Source organism: Podarcis cretensis (genome assembly GCF_951804945.1).
Source record: "Podarcis cretensis genome assembly, chromosome: 5".
NCBI lineage: Eukaryota > Metazoa > Chordata > Lepidosauria > Squamata > Lacertidae > Podarcis > Podarcis cretensis.
In genome coordinates this window covers 15,541,728-15,564,922 of record NC_137174.1, presented here as the reverse complement: position 1 = coordinate 15,564,922, position 23,195 = coordinate 15,541,728, and the positions used below count along the sequence as shown (strand labels likewise).

General features: G+C 43.6%; 1 protein-coding gene across 4 annotated transcripts in view; it reads right to left on the bottom strand.

The window, feature by feature from the left end:
- VCL (vinculin) overlaps positions 1-23,195 on the bottom strand; it is a 94,301-nt gene that overhangs the window by 15,520 nt on the left and 55,586 nt on the right. For 2 of the 4 annotated variants that reach the window (XM_079975113.1, XM_079975115.1), the window contains exons 7-17: positions 16,520-16,613; positions 13,959-14,106; positions 11,879-12,032; positions 10,446-10,621; positions 8,843-9,033; positions 7,339-7,538; positions 6,024-6,152; positions 4,599-4,748; positions 1,755-1,863; positions 583-885; positions 324-448 (exon numbers count right to left, since the gene is read on the bottom strand). In XM_079975113.1, coding sequence (XP_079831239.1) covers positions 324-448; positions 583-885; positions 1,755-1,863; positions 4,599-4,748; positions 6,024-6,152; positions 7,339-7,538; positions 8,843-9,033; positions 10,446-10,621; positions 11,879-12,032; positions 13,959-14,106; positions 16,520-16,613 — 1,779 coding nt within the window. The remainder of the gene's footprint in view (positions 1-323; positions 449-582; positions 886-1,754; positions 1,864-4,598; positions 4,749-6,023; positions 6,153-7,338; positions 7,539-8,842; positions 9,034-10,445; positions 10,622-11,878; positions 12,033-13,958; positions 14,107-16,519; positions 16,614-23,195) is intronic. The other 2 variants (XM_079975114.1, XM_079975116.1) reach the window with 1 other exon arrangement.

The following is a 23,195-nucleotide window of genomic DNA, read 5'->3' as shown; positions in this document are numbered from 1 at the left end:
TGCTTTTCTCAGCAAAATACAAGGACCCAGGACTCTGTTCTTTTCTTGCCACTTCTGTGTTTTTCGGTTGGATTACCTTCATACAGAGGGCATTGTACTCCGCTCTCAAGATGCTAAAGAAACAAAACTTGGGGACGCAATCTTGTGTGTATGCCAGCGTGTATTATACAAGAACACTGTGTGACTGGAATCAGATTTCAGCATTAAGTGATTCCACCCACACAAGGAAACCACAGCCATTTAAATAATTGAAAGTGGCTCAACCAAATGGTTGCAGATTACCTCCGTCCTTCCAGAGCAATTCTCCGTAACACGGCACTTACGTGAAGTTGCTCGAGATCAGGAGGCGGAGGGGGGAAGTCGGGTTCCTGGGGCTGGAAAGCCTCTCGGACTTTGGCCACAGCTCCCAGGATCCTGTAGCCGGAATCAAGGAAATTCTTCTGCAAACCTAGGAAAGGCAAAAGAGAGAGAGAGAGAGAGAGAGAGAGAGAGAGAGAGAGAGAGCGCTTAGTATTTAGTTTTGAAAATTCAGTGACAAGGCACTTTGAAGAGTTGGAGAAAGCATCTCTGTCTAATGCTTACCAGGATCAGAAATATTGCCGGCCACAGCTTTCGCATCCATCACCATTGGCGAAATGGTTTTGCTCAGGTCATCAGAGGCAGCTTTCACAGCTTCCCGAAACTTGGGATCCTCTGAGTTTTCCACCTCCTTCTTTGCCACTAACAAAATCCGGTTTGCTCGCCGGGCAATGCTGGTGGCCCCAGCGACAAGCATCTGCGGCTGAATGTTGGCCATCGCGACTTTGCACTTGTCCAGGTCTTTTTTAATGGCCTCCTCGGAAGCATCCAACAGAGACTTGGTATCAATTGCTTCGTCCACCATCCCTAGGGTAAGAAGTTTACAGATTTACCTCCCTTCACGTACACGGCAAGGGGAAATGACGCTGGAGGGGAAGATCACCCTTAAATACAGGATGGAGTTCTGCTACCTTGGCCAGGTGAATTTGTCAGGGTACTGATTTGGTACAATCCTGATTATGAGCATTTAAACTCTTATCACCCTTCTCACTTGGCTCTTGCCACCAGAGGGCCTCCAAATTCTATCAAATCCTCAAACAGGAATGGGTTTCATTTACATGGGGATGAGTACATTTTTGTACTGCGGATAGTGGAAAACACGCAGATCAATGTTTCCCAAACTTAGGTCTCCTGCTGTTTTTGGACTACAATTCCCATCATCCCTAACCACTGGGTCCTGCTAGCTAGGGATTATGGGAGTAGTCCAAAAACAGCCGCAGACCCAAGTTTGCGAAACCCTGTGCTAGATTTACAGAAAGGGAACTCAGTGGGACAAGGGAACTTGGATGGAAGTTCAATATGTAAAAATGGATGTCATATTTCTTCCCTTAACAGCATCTGTGTGCAAACACATCCAAATCTATATGCAATTTTGCCGTAATGAACAAGTGATTGAAATAGAGTTGCATGACAATAATTTATCCAAAAGCTGTGTTTGTAGGATGCCAATGATCAGGCAAGACATATTCCAAACAAAAGTATGGCGCAATGTTTTCCTTGAGTCCACTGTGACTTTTTTTGGGTGGGGGGCGTGACTTTTCCCTTTCTGTCACATGCTTGAGTCAACTGCATGAAGGAATTGCTCTTCCCATTCTAGTTTCCTTCCAATTATATCTCAGGCTCGTCATCAGTGATTTGGGGCTACAAAACCATGGCCACAAGCTCCTCCATTTTACCTGTCATTTTTTCCACGTTATCAATCCACTGGTTCTTCATGGTCTCAAAGTGCTCATAAGCAGCTTGATTTCCAGGATTCCTTAGAAGGATGCGAGCGGCAGATACTACCTGCCAATGCAAAAACACCCTAATATGATGGCAGTAATGATGCACAGGAACAGAAAGTAAATGCACTGGGATTTATTTTGCAGTGTAGGTAATCTGAAAGTTAAGCATCTCTCATCTGAAATGGGTCCCAGTTTGGGGAGTTTCACAAGAAGTCTCCAACTGAAAGATGGATTTACACCACTCAAGAACACTCTGAGGTACAGTCGTACCTTGGTTGATGAACGCCTTGTGAGTCGAACGTTTTGGTCCCCAAATGCCCCAAACCCAAAAGTGAGTGTTTGCGAATGTTCTTTGGAACCCGAACATCTGATGCAGCTTCTGATTGGCTACAGGAGCTTCCTGCAGCCAACTGAAGCCACACCTTGGTTTCTGAACGTTATGGAAGTCGAACGGACTTCCAGAACGGTTTCCGTTCGACTTCTGAGGTATGACTGTACTGAGAATTTCCGAAGAGCATATAAGGATTTGCTGAGTTAAGAATTTGAACTGGAATACATAAGGGGGAGGTGAGAGGAGGTCCGGGAAACAAGTTAATGGAAATAAGTAATGGAAATTGTATGGGTTTTTTGTGTTTTTTAATTTTGTATTTTTGTTATTTTTTGTGTATTTTTGTTTTTGTATTAACTTGGAAACTTTAATAAATATTTTTTTTTTTTAAAAAAAGAGAGAATTTCTGAAGAGCATAATTCCTAATCATGACATGGGGACTGCACAGAATTATTATTTTTTAATTACCGCCTTTATTTAGAAGAAAACAACAACAAAATAAAGCCAAGAAATTACGGAAGTCTCTGGTGCAAATAGTAATTGTTAAAATACTTTCATCACATGAATGTAAGTAGACTATTACACAATAGCTTGTAAAAATTACTTTTTCTATACAGGAAATCCTTCAGATTTATTCCTACTCGAAGTACATGCTCCCAAAGTAGGAAACAGACGCACAAAGGATCTGCTTATCCAGAGACCCAAGTGTGAAGACTGACCAGAGAGAGAACATATTCCATGACAGTGGAACATATTCCACTGGTCAGTGAAAGATTTGCCATACACCATAAAAAGCTGTCAGGTCCTTCTTTCCTTAGGAGAATATGGTGGAAGATTATGGTGCTCTCTAGTTTTCACCTGAGCCTCAGAGGAATTTTAAGCTGCTACTGAAAAACGCAAAAGGGGCAGGCATGATCCCAATGATGCTATGAACCACTCTCGTGGAGGCCGTCAGAGGGAAGGAAGTTAACGCCAGACACCCCTCTGTTATGCCCGGATCCAGCTCCCACTCAAATTCCCTCCTCTTGCAGCTTTTTAGATTGTAGCTTAACTTCTAAAAGGTCTTTTTGGCTGGGACGAAGCTATAAAATAAATGCAATGTTCACCTCAAAGTGTTCATTAATTTCAATGGGACTACAGTCCTTAAGACTGTAGTCAAAGCGAGCCTCTGCTTCTGTAGGTTAAGATTTTGATTTTTTTTACAGTCTCCTAAAAATAGCCTACAATTTAAGGAAGTTACCCTCTCTCAATCCCTTGATTTGTGTGCTGTCTCTCACACAGAGAATCATCTCATCCTAATATTTAAATGCTCATGTTTATAGCCAAGAAATGGAAAACACAAGAATTACCAACTGTGGAAGAATGGCAGATGAAAATGATGGACTATATGGAGTTGGCTGACCTTACTGGAAGAATCCGCGACCAGAAAGAACAGGAATACCAAGAAGAGTGGAAGAAATTTAAAGACTATTTGAATAAATATTGTAATATTGAAAATTAGAAATTACTTGAAAGTACCAAATAGGCCTAGGATTAAATTAGGAGTTAGTTAAATAAATGAGATCTAGAACTTTAAGAAAAGTTAAGAAATTTGATTTTAATTGGAATATTGTGTTTTAATAATGATATTAGAAAACTGCTAAACTCAAATACAAGGAAATTCAGATGGGAGGGCCCAGAGGAAGTCAAAAACATGTTTATGAGGTTAGAAGTTTAAATAACCAATTAATTTGTGTTGTTTAGGTGTTTGTTGTTATGTTTTTTATTTTCTTTTTTGCTTATATTTGTGGTTTTGTTTCTTTTTTCTTTGTTGTAGTATGTGTTATAATTGTAAGAAACTTTTGGACAGATTTGTGGACTTTTAAAGCAGCAGCAACAAGAGGATTGGATCCCTTTCGGAACTTGAAATATGGGTACCCCCAACAAAAATTTAAAATTAGGCTCTGTAATTCAGAATTTATGTGATTTGATTTGATTTGATTGTTCTGTTAATAAAAAATATTTTAAAAAATATATATAATTGTAAGAAACTTAATAAAAATATTTTTTTTTTAAATGCTCATGTTTTATTCTTCGACTCCTTCTCTCATTCAATTTATTTCACTTCAGTTTCAGATACTGGCGTCTCCAACCCCACTACATGCTTATTGGAGATGAACTCTCTGAACAGAAACTGAACAACTGAATTTTTCATCCAGGTGAAGTTTTTGGTGGCTGCAAACTGAGCAAACTGGGGAACGTTCAACCAGAAGTGTGCAGATCTTTGGGTGTTCTGCAGTAGATCGGTGAGGATTTCTGACTTCCAATTGTTTAACAATAACAGCAGCAAAATGACCCCCATTCCGTGGCATAAATTATACCAAGAAAATGAAGAAAGACTGGGGTAACTGAGAGGGGTTGTTGTCATTGTCAAACGAATGTGAGCTCCGATCAAAACCGGAGTTTCTGACAGTGAGAGGGAAAGATACCTGAGGGGTGAGCTCCCTTGCGGACTTCACAGTTGCTTGTATGCCTTCGACAGTACTTTTGTTGGCTGTTCCAACTGCAGCTGCCTTTTCTGCAGTAGCTCCAAGCCTGGCAGCATGGTTTTCAAAATTGGCTGCCCTGTCATCAAACACCTGAAAGTTGAAATACATCAACAACCACAGATTAAAAAATGCAGCCAGTTCAGAGTTTTATACCAAGCCAGGGGCCCCCAAGCAACTCACAGTAAGCCATTCAATTACAGACTAGGTGCTTCAATTAAGGTTAGTTTAATCAATGATGAATTTATTAGAAAACTAAAACTGTTCAGCAGAGATACCGAGCTGCTAATCTTTCAGGGCTCTTTTGCTTTTTTTGTTGCAACCAACTAGCTACCCCTCTGAAAGATGAACAGAGTAACGCACACATTTCTTATGGACAGAACTCTTTTTGCCAGTTTTAAGCCCTGTTTTCTCCTGCCCACCTAGCAGTTCGAAAGCACATCTAAGTGCAATTAGATAAATAGGTACCACTCCGGCAGGAAGATAAACAGCGTTTCCGTGCACTGCTCTGGTTCGCCAGAAGCGGCTTTGTCATGCTGGCCACCTGACCTGGAAGCTGTACTCTGGCTCCCTCGGCCAGTAAAGTGAGATGAGCACCGCAACCCCAGAGTCGTCCGCGACTGGACCTAATGGTCAGGGGCCCCTTTACCTTTACCTTTAAGCCCTGGTTTACACACACAAGGCTACAATGATAATGGGCGTGAATGCGCCATGATAGATATGAGTACCAAAGACAGAGCTTTCCTCAGATCACCTTAAAAGCGCAATTCTTTTCAAGGAAGATGGTTCAAACAGTCAGCTGTCACCAACTTGGTGCCCCCAGACTCTGAGCTTCCATTAAAAAAATAAAAGTAAGCTCTTCTAGAAAGAAAGACGTGACAAAATGTAAAGGTACCCTTCCAAGTGATTTCTGTGGAATGTGAGCGGCATGTCTGCATTGTATATTTTTTCTGGTACTGAGGAATACTCCCTGTTGTCATTAGACAGCAATAACATCTGTGTGTGATCTCCAGTGTAAGGACCAGAAGGAAACAACTGACTTCCTGTGATAAGCATAAGGTTGTTGGGGTGGCTGTCTCTCTCATTTTGTGTTAAGTCACACAACCCAAGGCTGCCATTTTGTGACTGGTACCCGCAGAACACTCAAGACTCAGAATGTACCCCTACTCCAAAACATTTGGCTACACCTGGATTAAGTTATAGTAATGTTTCAAACTGTGGACACCAATTGCATTCCTTTTCCTCAAGGGTGGTGGGGGGAAACCATTCAAGTATAAAAAGTCTAACATCTGACTGTTACTTTGGCCTATGCAGAATTATATTGCTCACTGTAACTTAAAGACTGGTGCATGCTGGGAACAGACTCACCTCGTCCCTGTTGGGGGCGTCTGGAGGAGCAGTGGCCGCTACTGCCAACAGTTTAATTGGTGTTGTCGTGTCGCTGAACACATCAGATACTTCCTGGGTCATGGCTTCCTGCATCCTTGATTTCAGATCCTTAATAGGAATGCAAAGGCTCCGTGTCAAAACACAGAAATGGGTTTGCCATGATGAAGTGTGGTGCAAAAGTAAAACACTGGATCTGAATATGGACAGCCTAGGTTCAAACAAGGCTCAGCCATAAAGCTAAAGTTACAAACAGATAGACCTTCAAAGATGGACTGTGAGAAGGACCGTGACAGTAGGGCCGCTGACGCCCCACTCCCAATTCACCATCTAGCTAGATTTTTAGTCTATACCCCTAACCCAGAACACTAAAAAAGGAAAAGCTAGGAAAGAAGGGAGGTTGCTATTAAGAATGTGAAGTGGCTGACATGGAACAAGACCAACATGGCTCCACACTAGTGCTGTGGTCTAAACCACTGAGCCTCTTGGCCAGGTTTCCTCGAACTTGACCCTCCAGATGTTTTTGGCCTACAACTCCCATGATCCCTAGCTAACAGGACCAGTGGTCAGGGATGATGGGAACTGCAGTCTCAAAACATCTGGAGGGCCAAGTTTGAGGAAGCCTGCTCTTGGGCTTGCTGATCAGAAAGTCAGTAGTTCGAATCCCACGATGGAGTGAACTCCCGTTGCTCTGTTCCAGCTCCTGCCAACCTAGCAGTTCGAAAGCACGCCAGTGCAAGTGAATAGGCAAAGCTGTGGCGGGAAGGTAAACGGCATTTCTGTGCACTCTGGTTTCCATCACGGTGTCCCGTTGCGCCAGAAGCGGTTTAGTCATGCTGGCCACATGACCTGAAAAGCTGTCTGTGGGCAAACGCCGGCTCCCTTGGCCTTAAATCGAGATGTGTGCCATAACTCCATAGTCGCCTTTGAATGGACTTAACTGTCCAGGGATCCTTTAGCTTTTATTGAGCAAGAACTGGGCCCAATCCACAAGAGTTCTGTGAGGAGCTCTATGCCCCAAATTGCCAAACGTCACTTCCGTGAGGAAATGGCCAGCAATGGGTAGTAGGGGTAATTGGAATTGGAATTAATTGGAATTAAGTTAAATTAATGGGGGATGCACAGAAGCAAAAGGATGTAGATTGTGTCCAAAGCATTTATGTCTATAATCTATGTTGCAAAGACCAGTAGCTTGAACAGGAAGATTCTCTGGCTTTGTTAGTTAACGCATATAGACTGGCAACACACTGTCCGACATGAGCTCTTCCTTCTCTTTTCAAATACTGTTTTTATTTACCTTCAATGAGTCCTGCAGCTGGGCAGCAATTGCCTTGGCTTGAGGAGATTCCCCTTCGCCTCGTGCTGCCAGGTCAGCTAACTGGGCAGCCAGCTGTTCCACACGGTCACATTTGGCGAGCAGGTCCTGGCGATAAGGTCCCAGCATGACATTGGCAAGACGGCGACCTTCGGCCACAAGACCCCGGATGGCAGCCTGACCTGCATTGAAAGTGATTCATCTTGCTTAATTTATGGAGCAAGAGAAATTAGAACAGTAGTGCCACCACTGTCAGAGATCAGGCTGAGGAGTACTGCTTTGATGAGGAATGGTGGGAGCCTCCCCCTGCTCCTGACCAGGCTCCTGAAGCTGCCCTGGAGCAGTGAAACAGTATAGATTTGGAACAATGGTTTACAGAGGGGCACAGTTCTGAAGACAAAAGTTGGGACAAACTGGCGGTTGAACAGCAAAGTAAAGAAGAACTGGGAGAGAAAGAGAGCTAACAGACTCTCTCTCACTGGAGAGTGTCCAGCCTATCAGTCCAAGGTCACGTAGAGTAGATAAGGTGGCTACACAAAAAGCACAGTGGTTGTGAAATCAGGTAGCAAGGCACAGAAGTGACTAGGATGGAAGTGGGTGGAAACCTTAACTGGGAACACCATCATTCCGAGAATGGCTGCTTTGTTCTTTTGCTGTGATCATTAAAATCTTTTTAAATGGTAAGCGACTCTTTTCGCTTTGTCCTGCTTATCTATGGCCAAAGGGGGGGCGGGAACCGAGTCCCCGAAGCCTGACAACCACTCTCGAAAGTAAAGCAGAGTTGCCCTTGTTAAGCTTTAGTGCCAGCATAATCACTACCTTCTCCTAGGTACTCTGAAATGCTACCATGCTGCAACACGTCCTCCCTAATAACTAGGCAGCCCTATTTTCTCTGTAGTTTTCCGGGCTTATACGAGTCGGCTTTGGGATGTCCCACCTGAAGTCATCACAGAGAAAAGACCACTTGTGAAGGGGATTTCTGTGCAGGTTAAAAAAAAGATGGCCTCATGGTGCTATATAGATTTTTATTTTGGGCTGCCCGTTGTTTTCAATTACTCATTCTCCAGTTTGCCTGAGATTCCCCATCATTTATTTGTTATCTTATGTTTAGCAGAGGTTGTCATTTGTCATTTTGTTGGCTTCTGCTGTCCTCTCCCCTGGATTTTCCTTCTTTGAGATTCCTGCATTGCAGATTAGATGACCCTATATTATAATATTTCCCCAGCCACTGTGGGCGGCTCCCAACAGATTATTAATAATAAAGAGATAAAACATCAAACATTAAAGCTTTCCTTGTGGTCCCTCTTCCAACTTGATAATTCTCTGGTCCTTTGGCTTCCCATAATAGAGAGCTGCCGGTTCCAAAGGAGAGGGAGGGATTGTTGGAAATGATCGTTGGAGCAGCGATTTTGCATTGAGCCACTAGGTGGACCTCAACTCCCACCTCAGTTCATGTTCACACGCACAGAAAAATTAAAACACTCACCTACTCCACGGTCATCAACTGTAGGGTTGTCTATCCATCTCTGAGCTTGCTCAATCTTCCCTTCTAGGTGGACAGCAGCCTTGGCAGGTCTGCTGTTTGCAACAGCCCTGTTGGTTTTAGACTGCAAATTCTGCAGCGATGTCGCTATTTGCTTTGCTAATGCACGGGCTTCGGGAGAATCCCCCTTTCCACTGCAGAGAAGAAGAAAAATCTGTTAAGGAAACTTCATTAAAATCAGTTCAAAAAATAAGGTTGGTTTCTGTTAATAAAACGTTTATGTATCGTAGCTGTGAATATGCTATTTACTATGCTTAACTGCATTCAACAAAGCACTGTGGTCTGCATTTTCACAAAGGATGAGTCGAGGCAATCTTTAAAAAAGGAAAGCAAGTAGCTTAATGAATGAAAGCAAATCCGGCAAGGAAAGTTCAACTAACAACACCAAGTGAAGTTCTTCATTGAACTTGCTTCTATTGAAGACCCTTCCCGACACATTTAAAAATACTGGGGCCTTAGCAACACTACAAATGCAGGTCACTTAAAGAGAAAGGAACCCCTGACCGTTAGGTCCAGTCGCGGATGACTCTGGGGTTGCGGCGCTCATCTCACTTTATTGGCCGAGGGAGCCAGTGTACAGCTTCCAGGTCATGTGGCCAGCATGACTAAGCCGCTTCTGGCGAACCAGAGCAGCGCACAGAAACACCGTTTATCTTCCAGCCGGAGCGGTACCTATTTATCTACTTGCACTTTGACATGCTTTCGAACTGCTAGGTTGGCAGCAGCAGGGACCGAGCAACGGGAGCTCACCCCATTGCGGGGATTCGAACCGCTGACCTTCTGATCAGCAAGTCCTAGGCTCTATGGTTTAACCCACAGCGCCACCCGCCAAGGCTTCTTCCAAATAATCCTGGGGTATGGTAGCTGGGCAAAGAGCAGAGAATTCTGTTGACAGATCTGTTGCACACACATCCTAAACCGAGCTGAACCTTGCAATCATCATTTGAGGACATTTTTCATGCACCTCCTATGCTAGAAGTCCGGAGGGCGGCAACACAAGAGCAAGCCTTTTCAGTGGTGGCCCCCCACTTGTGGAATGCTCTCCCCAGGAAGGCTTGCCTGGCACCTTTGCTACATCTCTTTAGGCAAAAACATTCCTCTTTCCCCAGGCCTTTGACTAATTGAGCAATCTCTGGCCTTTTAAGCTGTATGTGGGGTGGCAGGTGTTGTTTTTGTTATGGTATGCATTCTTTCTGTTTTGTTGCAAATTGCCCTGTAATCGTCAGATGAAGGGCGGTATAGAAATGTAATAAATCATAGCTACAAAAACGATGATTGAAGGGTTGAAGGGCAGTATGGAAATGTAATAAGTCATAGCTACAAAAACGATGATTCCCATAGTTGTGTGGGAAGAGGAAATGGCCATTGAACTAGTTCCAGTCTCTGGTGTGGACATGCCGAGAGAACGCTTTCCTCCGGCAACACAAGCTAATGGGACAGCCATACTGCTAGCCAGTCATGAACGCACAAAGCAAACTACAGAGGCCACGAGACTTAAGACCAATGGAACTTACATGGAAGCAGCCATGCCCATGTCAATACTTACTGTTTCCGGAGGTCCGACAACTTAGCAGTCAGTGCCGAGATTTCTCCGAGGGACCGCAAAATGTCGTCTCGCTCTTTGGGGTCTTCGCAGAGCTCTGCAATTTTCCTGGCTTCAGCCATAATGCCTCGAATGTGTTCCTCTCCTTCGCTTCCCCCATGAGGATCTGCCAGCCAGCTCTTGATGTAAAAAGAACATGTTGACACACAAAGATCCACTTACAGTATCTGAACCTTCTGTGGTGCAATAGTCTGAAATGCTATTATACAGCTCAAATTTGGCTAAGCTAGGTTGAAATAAAGATATTGATGTTCTTTTTCTTTTAAAAAAAGTAAGTAAGATTTTGTTTGAGTTTTAGAAAGATTTGGGAGGACAAGATTAACAAAGCTGAAAGACGGCCTCAGCCCAGTATACCTGAAGGAGCGTCTCCACCCCCATCGTTCAGCCCAGACACTGAGGTCCAGCTCCAAGGGCCTTCTGGCAATTCCCTCACTGCGAGAAGTGAGGTTACAGGGAAACAGGCGGAGGGCCTTCTCGGTAGTGGCACCCTCCAATCAGATGTCAAGGAAATAAGCAACTATCTGATTTTTAGAAGATATCTGAAGGTAACCCTGTTTAGGGAAGTTTTTAATGTTTGATGTTTGATCATGTTTTTACTATTCTGTTGGGAGCAGCCCAGAGTGGCTGAGGAAACCCAGCCAGATGGGCAAGGCATTAATAATGAAATTATTATTATTATTATTTCTGAAACAGAAGTGCATCCTTGAAAGTCACACCTTTGCAGGAAGAGACCTTAAAAATGTCATGCTAGAACACTCCCCTTTTCTCTCTTCCACCTTGACATGCGAACACCAGAACAGGAGTCTTGCTCAGCAAACAGTTACTCTTCAAGAAATATAAAGGGTATGACTTGCAAGAATGTGCCCAAGCCTTTCAAAGTACTGCAAGAGGAAGCCCTTATCTGAGAGCCATTGGTGGACAGTCTTTAAAGCAGGGATGAGGAACACATTGCACTGCCGAAGATGTTGGACTACAAAGCCCCATCAGCTCCTCACCACTGGCCATGGGGCTAGCTGGGTCTGATGGGAGCTGATTCCCTGTCCTTCCTTTAAAGTCAAATAACTGCAACGGCTGAAACAAAATAGGATGCCCTGGCTAGAAGAAATCCAAATTATATTATTGATATTGATTCACTTCCTATGAAGCATCACAAAACAATACAAGATGCATATAAATCTGCTGCCAGTGCAGAATGCATAGAAAACAACTGCGTATTTAAAAATGATTAAGGCAAAGCAATTTGAAACCCATTCCAGAGACTGACTGGCGTGAAACAACTGAAGGAGGACCCGATGGAAGAACTAACTTGTATGCTAGTTTACCAGGACACATCGCGGTTCAGCGGAACTGGGAAGGATCATTTGCATTGCGATTACCTGAGCGGCATCAATTTTCTTTGCAATTGCCTGCTTAGAGTTGGTCATAGCCTCCAGCTTGCGAGCTGCATTTTCCACTTTTGCTGTGAGTAAATCCAAGCCCTGGGAGACTTGCTGAGCCTTCTGCAAGGCGAGCGGTGTAGCACCTTGTCCTCTGTTCAAGGGGAAAGAAAGGCATGTAAAACCCAACACACTCTTGCAGTTATAGACTACTGACTTAACTAATCCCATATAATAGCTCAGTAAAGTTAAAGAACCCCTGACAGTTAAAGTCCAGTCACAGACACTGGGCTTGCGGCACTCATCTCACTTTACAGGCCAAGGGAGCCAGTGTTTGTCCACAGACAGTTTTTCCGGGTCATGTAGCCAGCATGACTGAGCCGCTTCTGGTGAAACCAGAGCAGGGCACGGAAACGGCGTTTACCTTCCCGCTGGAGCGGTACCTATTTATCTACTTGCACTTTTGGGCATGCTTTCGAACTGCTAGGTTGGCAGGAGCTGGGACAGAGCAACGGGAGCTCACCTTGTCATGGGGATTTGAACCACTGACCTTCTGATTGGCAAGCCCAAGAGGCTCAGTGGTTTAGACCACAGCGCCACCCGCATTCAAATAGCTCAGTAGTTGCTGCTGATTTATAGAAGTATTTATATATAATATTGTAGGATGCAAGCAACAACTGCAAAGATGAGGGGAAGTTGTCTCTACCCCCGAAAGCTGGGACTCAATGCCCGGGGCAGGGAATTGGTGTTACTCCTGCCTGAACCACCTTTCTGACTACAATCCATTCATTTCAGACTGCACTTTGTTCTCTTTTCCTTGCTGCAATGAAATTTGCAGAGGACAACATACTTGGTGTGCTGTCACAATGCTGATTAATAAACCACTCAGTGAAAGCTGTCCCTTTGCTGCCAATAAAGCTAAAATTCAAAGGAAGCATTTCATGCATGCTGAACTACTAAAATTACTTTGGCTTAATTGGAAAGCAAGTTTTGAAGACACCGGGATCCATTCTCCAATCCAGATGTGAAAGCATAAGCGTATTTTTTTCTAGGCAGTACAATCAGGCCTCCACAAATCCACTCATCAGTTCATCAACGACAAGTCCCCCTGAAAGGTTCTCAGCATGACATTAAATGAGCATAATGCTCATGCCGCTTCTGCCAGCTCCAAGTCGCATAATAATTTAAAATCCCTCTGGCTCTTTCCTGAGTTCTCTGGCAGACACAGTACACCAGGTGGAGGAGAGGGTTCAGAGGCAACCAGAAACGACAGAAGGCTAGCAAGTCGTGTGAAAATTCATGTATCCCAGAGTGTAGTTAAGATCAGAACTATAATGCAAATGTGAAATCAAAACAGAAAGGCCCTTAAATGAGGAACTAAATAAGCATTAAGGGCCAGAATTTAAAAGGGGGTACCTGCACAATTCAGCCACTTCTCCCCAACTCAAAGCCGTCTTTATATTTAAATGGAAGAATGTGCACATAAACACTTCCCTTTAAAATTGGGAAAGGTCTATGCTTCTTTAAATAAACGGGAGACGATGCACACCCAAGTCAACATTAGCAAACATGAGATCTTCCAAATAACTAAAAGGGATGTTGACATGATAATGCATCAGGTCACATTATTTAAAAGAAGAGCAAAACAACAATAAGTGCTCAGTGTTTTAATACACAGAAGGTTGTCATCAACAGAGCAATGTAGCCCCACTGAAGTCAAATAGGTTTCAATTTGATTTCTACAGCTGAATATGCCTTAGGTGGATTCAACCCACAATCATTTGTGCATTTGGGTTTCCTGAACGAGTGGAGGAAGAAATAGCACAGAAGGAAGAGAAAGCTTTGGCAAGACAAAACTGTGCATGAACTGAATTACAGGGATCCTCCATGAAAATTATGGAGGCAGGTGGGGCAGAATGCAGGGCAGAGACAACTCACAGAAACATGATGTCCACCACTATTAGCACGCTGGCAAAATAAAGACATTTAATTTATCATTTGTGTTGCTTTCTTAGAACGGCAGGATTGCTATTTCATAGTCCCAGGGTTAAACGTATTTAGTTAGCGAGAAGATGTTTACCTAGCTCGAAGATCAGCCACTTGGTCAGTCAACTGGCCAAGCATTTTACAGGTTCCTAGAATCTCTCTGCGTTCTTTGCCTGCACAGAGCTCTCCAACTTTCCCTGCTTCATCCAGGATCTGCCTTATGGCTTGCTCGCCAGAGTCTCCTAGGAAGCAAGCATGTGGGAATGCAGACAATGAAGACTCATGCATTATTCACACCGGAGAAAATTACTGAATGTGTTGTACAAGAAATATAATCCATCGTAATATAACAGCGTACTTGCAGCAGGGTAACGTTGTTCTAGAAACAGGCATATCATTTCAGCATATTAGGTATAATGCACACCACTAGAACCCAATTAATTTCAATGCTAAGACTAAAGTGGGAGTTATTTTTCTCCTGCATAATTTTAGAGAAAGAATGATACACACACTTCTCAAAAATTTCCATATGTTTCTGTTCTTCGGCATGTACAGCAATCTTTACAACTGTGATAGCGCCATCTCCTGGAGGTCCTCCAGATGTTGTTGAACTACAGGTCCCAGCATCCCTGACTGTCAGCCACAGGTGTGGCACTACCATTGGGTAGAACTGGGCAACTGGTGGGGAGATAGCAGCAGTGTGGCATTGGAGAACACAGCTGTGTATGCCATGTAGCCTGTCCTGCACAGCCTAGGTTTTTGTGCAGCCTCCCAGTGTTGTGAAATACCGTATTTTTTACTCTATACGACTCACTTTTTCCCTCCTAAAAAGTAAGGGGAAATGTGTGTGCATCTTATGGAGCTAATGCAGGCTGCGCAGCTATCCCAGAAGCCAGAACAGCAAGAGGGATCACTGCTTTCACTGCGCAGGGACCCCTCTTGCTGTTCTGGCTTCTGAGATTCAGAATATTTTTTTCTTGTTTTCCTCCAAAAACTAGGTGCGTCTTGTGGTCTGGTGCGTCTTATAGAGCGAAAAATACGGTATGCTGTTCCATTGCCTGTCTTGAAGTACAAGTCTACCAGTCTGATGAGCTTTGGTACATGCCATGGGACTGGGGCACCATGCCATCCTTTGCTTTGGGTAGCAAAATGTCTTGGGCCAACCTTGATTGGTCCTGCTAGCTAGAGCTGATGGGAGCTGAAGTCCAACAGCACCCTGAAGGCCACAGGTAAGCTACCTTTGCTTTAGAGCAGGGTTTCCAGCTGTTTTTGGACTACAACTCCTGACTTGGCTATCTAGGGATGATGGGAGTTGTAGTCCAAAAACAGCTGGAGGCCCAAGCTGGGGAAACACTGGTTCAGAGCATGTGAAATGTACCCGGGCCATAAAGTATACATGGTATAAGCAAACTTCCACTTTAGTTTGATCTCCTGTCCATAGCAACATCTTTACTTTATATCTGGAAAGGAAAATAAACAAGATTCTTCACAATCCAAATCCAGTAACATTTCATGGAGTTAACTCATGATGGCATGACATAGACACTGCACTTTTATAGGCTTTTCTTACGGGTTCCAGTGAATAAAATACAGGTGCAAAATCTGATCAATGCTCTTGAGAGCCAACATAACCAAGTCAAGATGCAGAGGCAGCATTAAATTTTATCAGTTACAGTGTTCCACTCTTGTATGCTTATTTTAATGTAGGACACATTTCGGAAGAGCAGAGCTCTGCTAGTACGGTAATAAATATGTGACATCTTTCCAAGAAGAGCAGCTGTACCAGAATACTAATTTGGGAAGGGTTCCGAACTAAATAATTTGGATGGTAAGATAAGCAAAGCTTTCCAAACCACTTAGCAGAGAATCAATTTGTTTTGCATTAATATTTGAAAGAACAGTGTCTTAAGAGCTTCCATTTGGAGTACCACAGTAATGCTGTAACTGAGTTATCACATCACAGACTAGCTTACAGCTTGTTGTTCAGCATCCCAAGAATCTCAGCTTTCATTTTAATGATAATAACCGTTAAGTTGTGGGTGAACATATCAGACGACACAGCGATTCTTCAAACAGCTCTTGTTTATTCACAGGCTAGAACAGAACTGAACTGAAGGGTTCAGCCAGCCTGCTTATATAGAGCTCCACTACAACGCAACTGTAACACTTTCTGTAACTATCCAATCACTGAACGTCACTTTCAATCCCTTATTTGCATATGTGGACCTGAGTGAAAACTATCTACAGTATACCCCCTGCTGGCCCAAGGTGAGAACTTCAGTACATAACGATAACAGTGCTAAGAGTGCTAGATGTTTTAAAGGGTGACACACAGGATTTCAAATTCAGGCTCGAGAGTGTGTAAGTCATGCCAGTTACTCAAAGGCTGGGGAGAGGACAGAGCTAAGGAGTATTTCCAGGGATGGCTCGTCCGCGTCCTGGATAGCTCTTTGCCCTTCCCAACTATTTACAAGAGCAAAATATGTTATGGAAAAATAAAAATAAGCTTGGTGTAAATTGGATGGGGGAGGAAGGGCTTGATTTATGCAGACTGCATATTCTTGGTACAGAATTGTCCTTAATACAGAATTTTTGGTCTTCCCATCCTAAGTGTGGGTCCAATTTTGATCAATAGCAGTGAGGACTTAATGTTACCTGCTGGAGCGTTGGGGTCTCTAAGCCAGCCCTTGGCTTGGTTCATCTTGGAATCTATTAAGGCCAATGCTCTCTTCATAGCTTCTGTATCCTTTTAGAAAGAGGGGAGGAAAGGCAGATTATCTTAATCATGTCCCACAAAATGCAGGTATGGGTGCAACAGCAGAAACACAAAGTGAAGCACAACTCGCGGAAGAACCAATGGCTTAATGTTAAGTATCAGACACATTCCTATCACTCAAAATGCAGAAAGTCGCAGCATGCATTGTTTTAAGGTTTTATTTCCCAAGCGAACAGCAACTCCAGAATGAGATATGGGCTTTTCAGAACTACCCTAAATGTTAAATATTTAATCTTAAAAAAAGAATCATGAAACAACCACACAATTCTCTGCATGCATTCTCCATTTTTCAACACCCGCTAGGAGAGTGGAATAGCTCCAGTTTGCTGTAATCTAACACAGGTGTCATGGATGAAACCCAGGTTCGGAGGAGGAAAGCACAGGTGTCAAGGCCATGGTACCAGGTGTGTTTTTTTAAAAAAAGGATTTATTAATTCATCCATTCAAGCACTCTCAGTCATACACATTCACATATGCTCTGCACAGATAATAGTTATATGGCTGCTCGGTCTAACCAGATAGCCAGCCAAGTAGCACAGATGGGTGGGTGGAGATAGGGAAGTGGTGGAAGATTCTTACTGCTCCCACGGGTGCTGTGGAAGTTTTTGCCCCCAAATACTTCTGTCCCCAAAGTTCTCATATTCCACTCCCTCTGTTTCTTGATATATGAAGTGGTGGAAGATTCTTACTGCTCCCACGGGTGCTGTGGAAGTTTTTGCCCCCAAATACTTCTGTCCCCAAAGTTCTCATATTCCACTCCCTCTGTCTCTTGATATATGACAAGTAGACCGACATCACGATTACAGATGAGACCACATGTCATCATCTTTCAGAGTTATCAGGGTACCTCTAGGTAAATGGGCACCTCTGACCTGGAATATGACATATCTTCCAAGGAGATATTTTTTGAAGCCTGATGTTTTGCTTAAAGTCCTATTTTTTTCCTATTTTCCGTTTTTTTGCAATCTCATCAAGCCCACCTTTATTTCCAGCTTCCATTCATCCTTCTAATTTATGCGGTTCATACTGATTACATTTAAAATCCCCTAAAATACATGAATAAATTTACAAAAATCTTCAGAGGCTCATTTTGCAGAATCATAACTAACTGATTACTAATGAACTGCAGTGTCACATTATAAGCTTTCCAAAAAACCCCGAATCTTCTGCTTCTTACTATACAGTGGTACCTTGGGTTAAGTACGTAATTCGTTCTGGAGGTCCGTACTTAACCTGAAACTGTTCTTAACCTGAAGCATCACTTTAGCTAATGGGGCCTCCTGCTGCCACCGCGATGCCGGAGCCCGATTTCTGTTCTTATCCTGAAACAAAGTTCTTAATCTGAAGCACTATTTCTAGGTTAGCAGAGTATGTAACCTGAACTGTATGTAACCCGAGGTACCACTGTATTATCTCTCAGTTAGTTACAGTGTCGTAGCATGGTTTGCCAACTCCCCGGGCCACGCAGACGTGGAGGTGGGTGGGAGAGAAATGGACAGAGTACGCATGCACATTCAACTACCTAATGATATCACCCAGGAGATCGCAGCCACAGAGATAGAAAAGAAGAGTCAGTCTGTTGTCTGGAGATGTCACTTCCTGGTCTGTGCCCCCCCCCCAATGCCACTGGTTAGTTAGTTGCTTTATCTTGCCCAAGGCAACCCGAAGTAACAAGCAAACAATTCACAGAGAGACTCATGCCTGGGCAAGATCAGCAATATGATAATAATAATAATAATAATAATAATTTATTATTTGTACCCCGCCCATCTGGCTGGGTCTCCCCAGCCACTCTGGGCGGCTTCCATAAAAACCAAAAATACACTGCAATAAAACCATAAAAACCAAAAATATATACTTCCATAAAAACCAAAAATATATACTGCAAGCAACAATAGCAAGAAATGCAGCTTTAACATACTTGTTTCACAGGAAAAGAGCCTTCGGAAGTAGGTAGTACGATCAAAGGATGAATGTAAAAGATTGATTTGTTTCTAATTGCTTAGAAAATGCAACTATTCCTCTAAGGAATAGGCAACTGGCTGACCAGGGGTTCACTCTGTTTCCCAGGCTGGTCCTCATCCAAACCCAAGGACACCGACCCCTCTTACAATGCACCTCAGGTGCTTTCTACTGCATGAGCCAAGATGCAGGTGAAGGTGATTCTCCATCAACACCTCCCCAGCAACAGAAGCTGTATCTGGAACTTATGCTCCATAGGTGCTTGGCGGTGTGTAGCTTGTCGTTGGAAGGTATTAGAGATGCTTCAGGAATTCTTAGCCGATATCAGAGGGGAAGCGGCCTAATCTGAAAGGTCTGCCCAAGTTTGTGTTGGTTGATTCTGAGGAGGAAGGAGTTACAAGGACCCTTTCCCTGTGCCATGGCAGAGAAGCAAGTTTTCAGGTAAAGCCAACATTACTGATCTTTCAAGCTCTCACTTGATGCAAAATAATATGGCCCCTTTATACAGATGACTTGCCAGCCAGGCTCTAATATCTATGAAGTGATATAGTCTGGAGAGCCTGAGCCATATCTGCATTTCATTACCAAAAAAGGCAACGCTCGAAGTAACACACCAAGCCCAACTTTCTGACACAACTGCTAAGTTAGTCACCACGTATAGGCTCTCTAACGTCTCTTGGTACCAGAATCTTTGGAGAGCATACAGCCAACTAGAGCGGAACACTTTCTAGGAATCTAATTCACATACTGCAGACTAAAATGGGAGGGAGGGGTAAACCCATGGAGTCTGCTCGTAAGACACTACACAGCATCTAGATGGTTACAGGTTAAAATCAAAAGACCAACTCTGGGGTTGCAGCGCTCATCTCACTTTATTGGCCGAGGGGGCCGGCATACAGCTTCCGGGTCATGTGGCCAGCATGACTAAGCCACTTCTGGCGAACCAGAGCAGCGCATGGAAACGCCGTTTACCTTCCTGCCAGAGCGGTACCTATTTATCTACTTGCACTGTTGTGCTTTCAAACTGGTAGGTTGGCAAGAGCAGGGACCGAGCAACGGGAGCTCACCCCGTTGCGGGGATTCGAACCGCCAACCTTCTGATCGGCAAGTCCTAGGCTCTGTGGTTTAACCCACAGCGCCACCCGCATCCCCTATTATTGAATAGGGTGTCCTTACTTTCATTGGAAATTTTTTGGAGGGTATGGGTTTGTGTGACATGGGAGAATATTTCAACGTACACACACCTGCATTCTGCAATGGTACAATCTTAGCAATACAGTCGTACCTTGGTTCTCGAACGCCTTGGTACTCATACATTTTGGCTCCCGAATGCTGCAAACCCTGAAGTAAGTGTTCCGGTTTGCGAATGTTTTTTGGAAGCCGAATGTCAGACATGGCTTCCGCAGCTTCTGATTGAGTACAGGAAGCTCCTGCAGCCAATTGAAAGCCGTACCTTGGTTTTCGAACGTTTCGGAAGTCGAACGGACTTCCAGAACAGATTACGTTCAAGAACCAAGGCTTTTGGCTTTGACTCCAAGCAGAAAACTTCAACTAGAATTCCATTCAAATGCTCGAACTTAAAATGTTTGCATAACCATGCAAAAGAAAATCTGTCAGTTGTCTTACAGTGCAATCATATACTTGACTGTGCAGAAGCAAGCCCCACTGAGTTTACAGTCTTAGGTGTGGATGGGGGGAAAGCAAGGCAATGAGAGAATAAACAACAACCTTCTTAGTCTGCTCTCCGACAGATCAAGAAATTACATCACTGGCAGGTAATCTATAGCAGCAAAGCTTAGCAACAGGATATAAGAACACCGATTAAATATTATAACCCTGCACAGAGAAATATTGGCTGCAATCAGATACGTGCAGAAGAAGCCCCACTGCTGCCCTATGGGGGATGTTGGTCCATGAATACAAGCCATTCAATGGCAGACAAGGCAAGGGAAAACTCCATATTGAGCTCCTGGTTTGCAGCTTAATAGTTGGAAGGTGTGGGTGGATTTTTCAGGCTAGTCAACATTTTTCCTTCTAAAAAGGTATAAAGCCCAGGAACGGATTCCTTTGTTCTCCACAGCACCTCCCAGTGCAGAGTACGAAAGCTCTCATTCTGAAAGATCCATTGGTTGAGTTAGTACCTTGGCAGTTCAGCGATAAATATACATCAGAATGAATTCTAAATGCCAGCAGGTATTTGGGGGCGGGGGGGGGGGAGCTTACTAAACAGGAAAGGGGAGCTACAGTCAGGATTGTTCTTGAGCATCTTTCCATCTGAAAGCCTTTTCATTTCAGAAGATGCCCCCATTTCACAGGTGCTTTTTACACAATATGCTCTCTTTGAACCCATTCTGAGACCGCTGAATGAACTGTTCCCCTCTTTTAGAAACCACATCCACTCCGAATGCCTAAATAGGTAGGTTTCCCCTAACAGGACTATTTGTAATACCCAAATATGGACAATGGGGGTGGGTTGGTAGAAAGCCATTCAGCAGAAAAATACCAGCCATTTTTAATGCAAGGCAGGATTTTTCAAATGCCATGGGAAACCCGGACAAGCTCCTAGGGCTTGGGGTGTGGCTGTATCGGATTCTGCACTGAACACTTTTTGTTGCTGCAGCCAGCCTTCTGGAAAAAAACCCTGTAAGAATATATATGATATCCAGCACACAAACAGCTGCTTTCCTCGGTTCACAACAATCAGCAGTCGAATAATAAATACTAATCTCCCTGTGATAATAGTAGTAGTGGCACTTTTCGGGGGGAAATAAAACCCAGCTGTTTCCAGTTACACGGCAGTCCCACTATAGTGTTCACAAACAGCCGCCTCCCTTTCACAAAACTGAAATTGTCGCTCAAGCATTTCTGAAGCATTTCCTGAATTCTTTATTTTTCCTTTGCTTGGGGAAAGCAGAGTCAATGCAAACACCTACTCCGAGATATCAAGATGGTTATATGTTTCAGAAGCAAGAATCCCAGAGGCAGATTTCGCATCCACCAGGAAGGCTGTCATCATTAAATCCACATTAGCACGCCTTGAGATAGTATGGGGTGGCTGTCACCACCTCATAAACAACTCCATACCTCACAGCCTAGCTGGCAATGCTTTAAGTGAATCTTAATACTTTAGGAGTCAGTACAGTGTCACAACCAGCACACAGGAAAATGCACAGCACACAGTCTGCACACGGCACGACAACAACAACTCATGACCATGCTCTTCTGTTTTAGTATGAAAGGTAGAGGTTGTGGGTTGCGGAAGAGGGTCTTACCTTCTAAAAGGCGAGAAAAGAATAATAGAAACGGAGGAAAGAAACAGAAAAACAAAAGGAGTCATGAAAGGTAGACGAAGTATTACTTCACAATAAAAGAGTGATGGATATAAAGTTAAACTAATGGGCTGTGAAAGTTGTAGTTCTCAGGCCACAACAGCCTCTTTTTGGAAACAATGGATTTGATCCCCAACACGTTGCTAAATGTTACAGATAGGTAGCCGTGTTGGTCTGCCATAGTCAAAACAAAATAAAAAAATTCCTTCCAGTAGCACCTTAAAGACCAACTAAGTTAGTTCTTGGTATGAGCTTTCGTGTGAAGTGTGCATGCACACGAAAGCTCATACCAAGAACTAACTTAGTTGGTCTTTAGGGTGCTACTGGAAGGAATTTTTTTACGTTGCTAAATGGTTCCTTAGGGGTTTGCCTCCACAGCTATCACAACAACAAAAAAGTCAGGAGTGTCAGTCAATGTAATTTCCAAAGGAAGAAAAAGAAGGACCACAAGTCTTTTTTGATTAAAATTCAAGTGGGTTTCACACTTAACTTGGGTTTAGGAATCATGGAAAGGCAACAGGCACAGAGATGCAAGCAACCTGCTCTGCACTGTTATCTTTGAAAAGTCAAATAAGATAGCTATTCCTCAAACACCAGTGGGGTAGAAGACAGGAGAATCCTCAGGCTCCCCACTTTGATTTCAAAATGCTTGAACAGGGGGAAGGGGCCATAGACCAGTGGTCCTGCACATGGTCACAGGTTCAATCCCTGACATCTCCACAAAAGACTGGAGAGGAAACCAGAGAGACTTTCTGTCAGCCAGAACAGACCTAATGAGCTGGAGGGACCAATGGTCTAACTCAATGTAAGGCGGTTTCCTATCAAGCAGAGGACGTTGCCATTTACATTCCTTCAGACCCCCAGTTTACACTTCTGTAAGAGGAGGACTAAACATCATTCCGTCTTTTAGGTTTCCTAACTAACTTGGCCTTCTAGCTAAAGGATCTGCAGTTGGGGGGGGTGGAGTCCACCCTCCACTTTCAATTTCATTGTCACCGTGTCCCATTTACAAATGTTTCAGGGTTCTTATCCTCCAGCAAAATTAGTTAAATGCATCCGATCAGTGGAATGTAGAATTCTGCATCTTCAGCTGCTCTGGCTACTTAGGTGCTTTTTAAAATGATATTGAGAAAACCGCAAGAATGGGAATTCTTAGTCGGCATTTTACAAGGAGGTATATACGCTTCTGAAAACAGTACTATCCCCTTCTCCCCACTTGCGCTGACTCTCTTAATCAATTATCTTTACCAATGGTCAAGGGCAA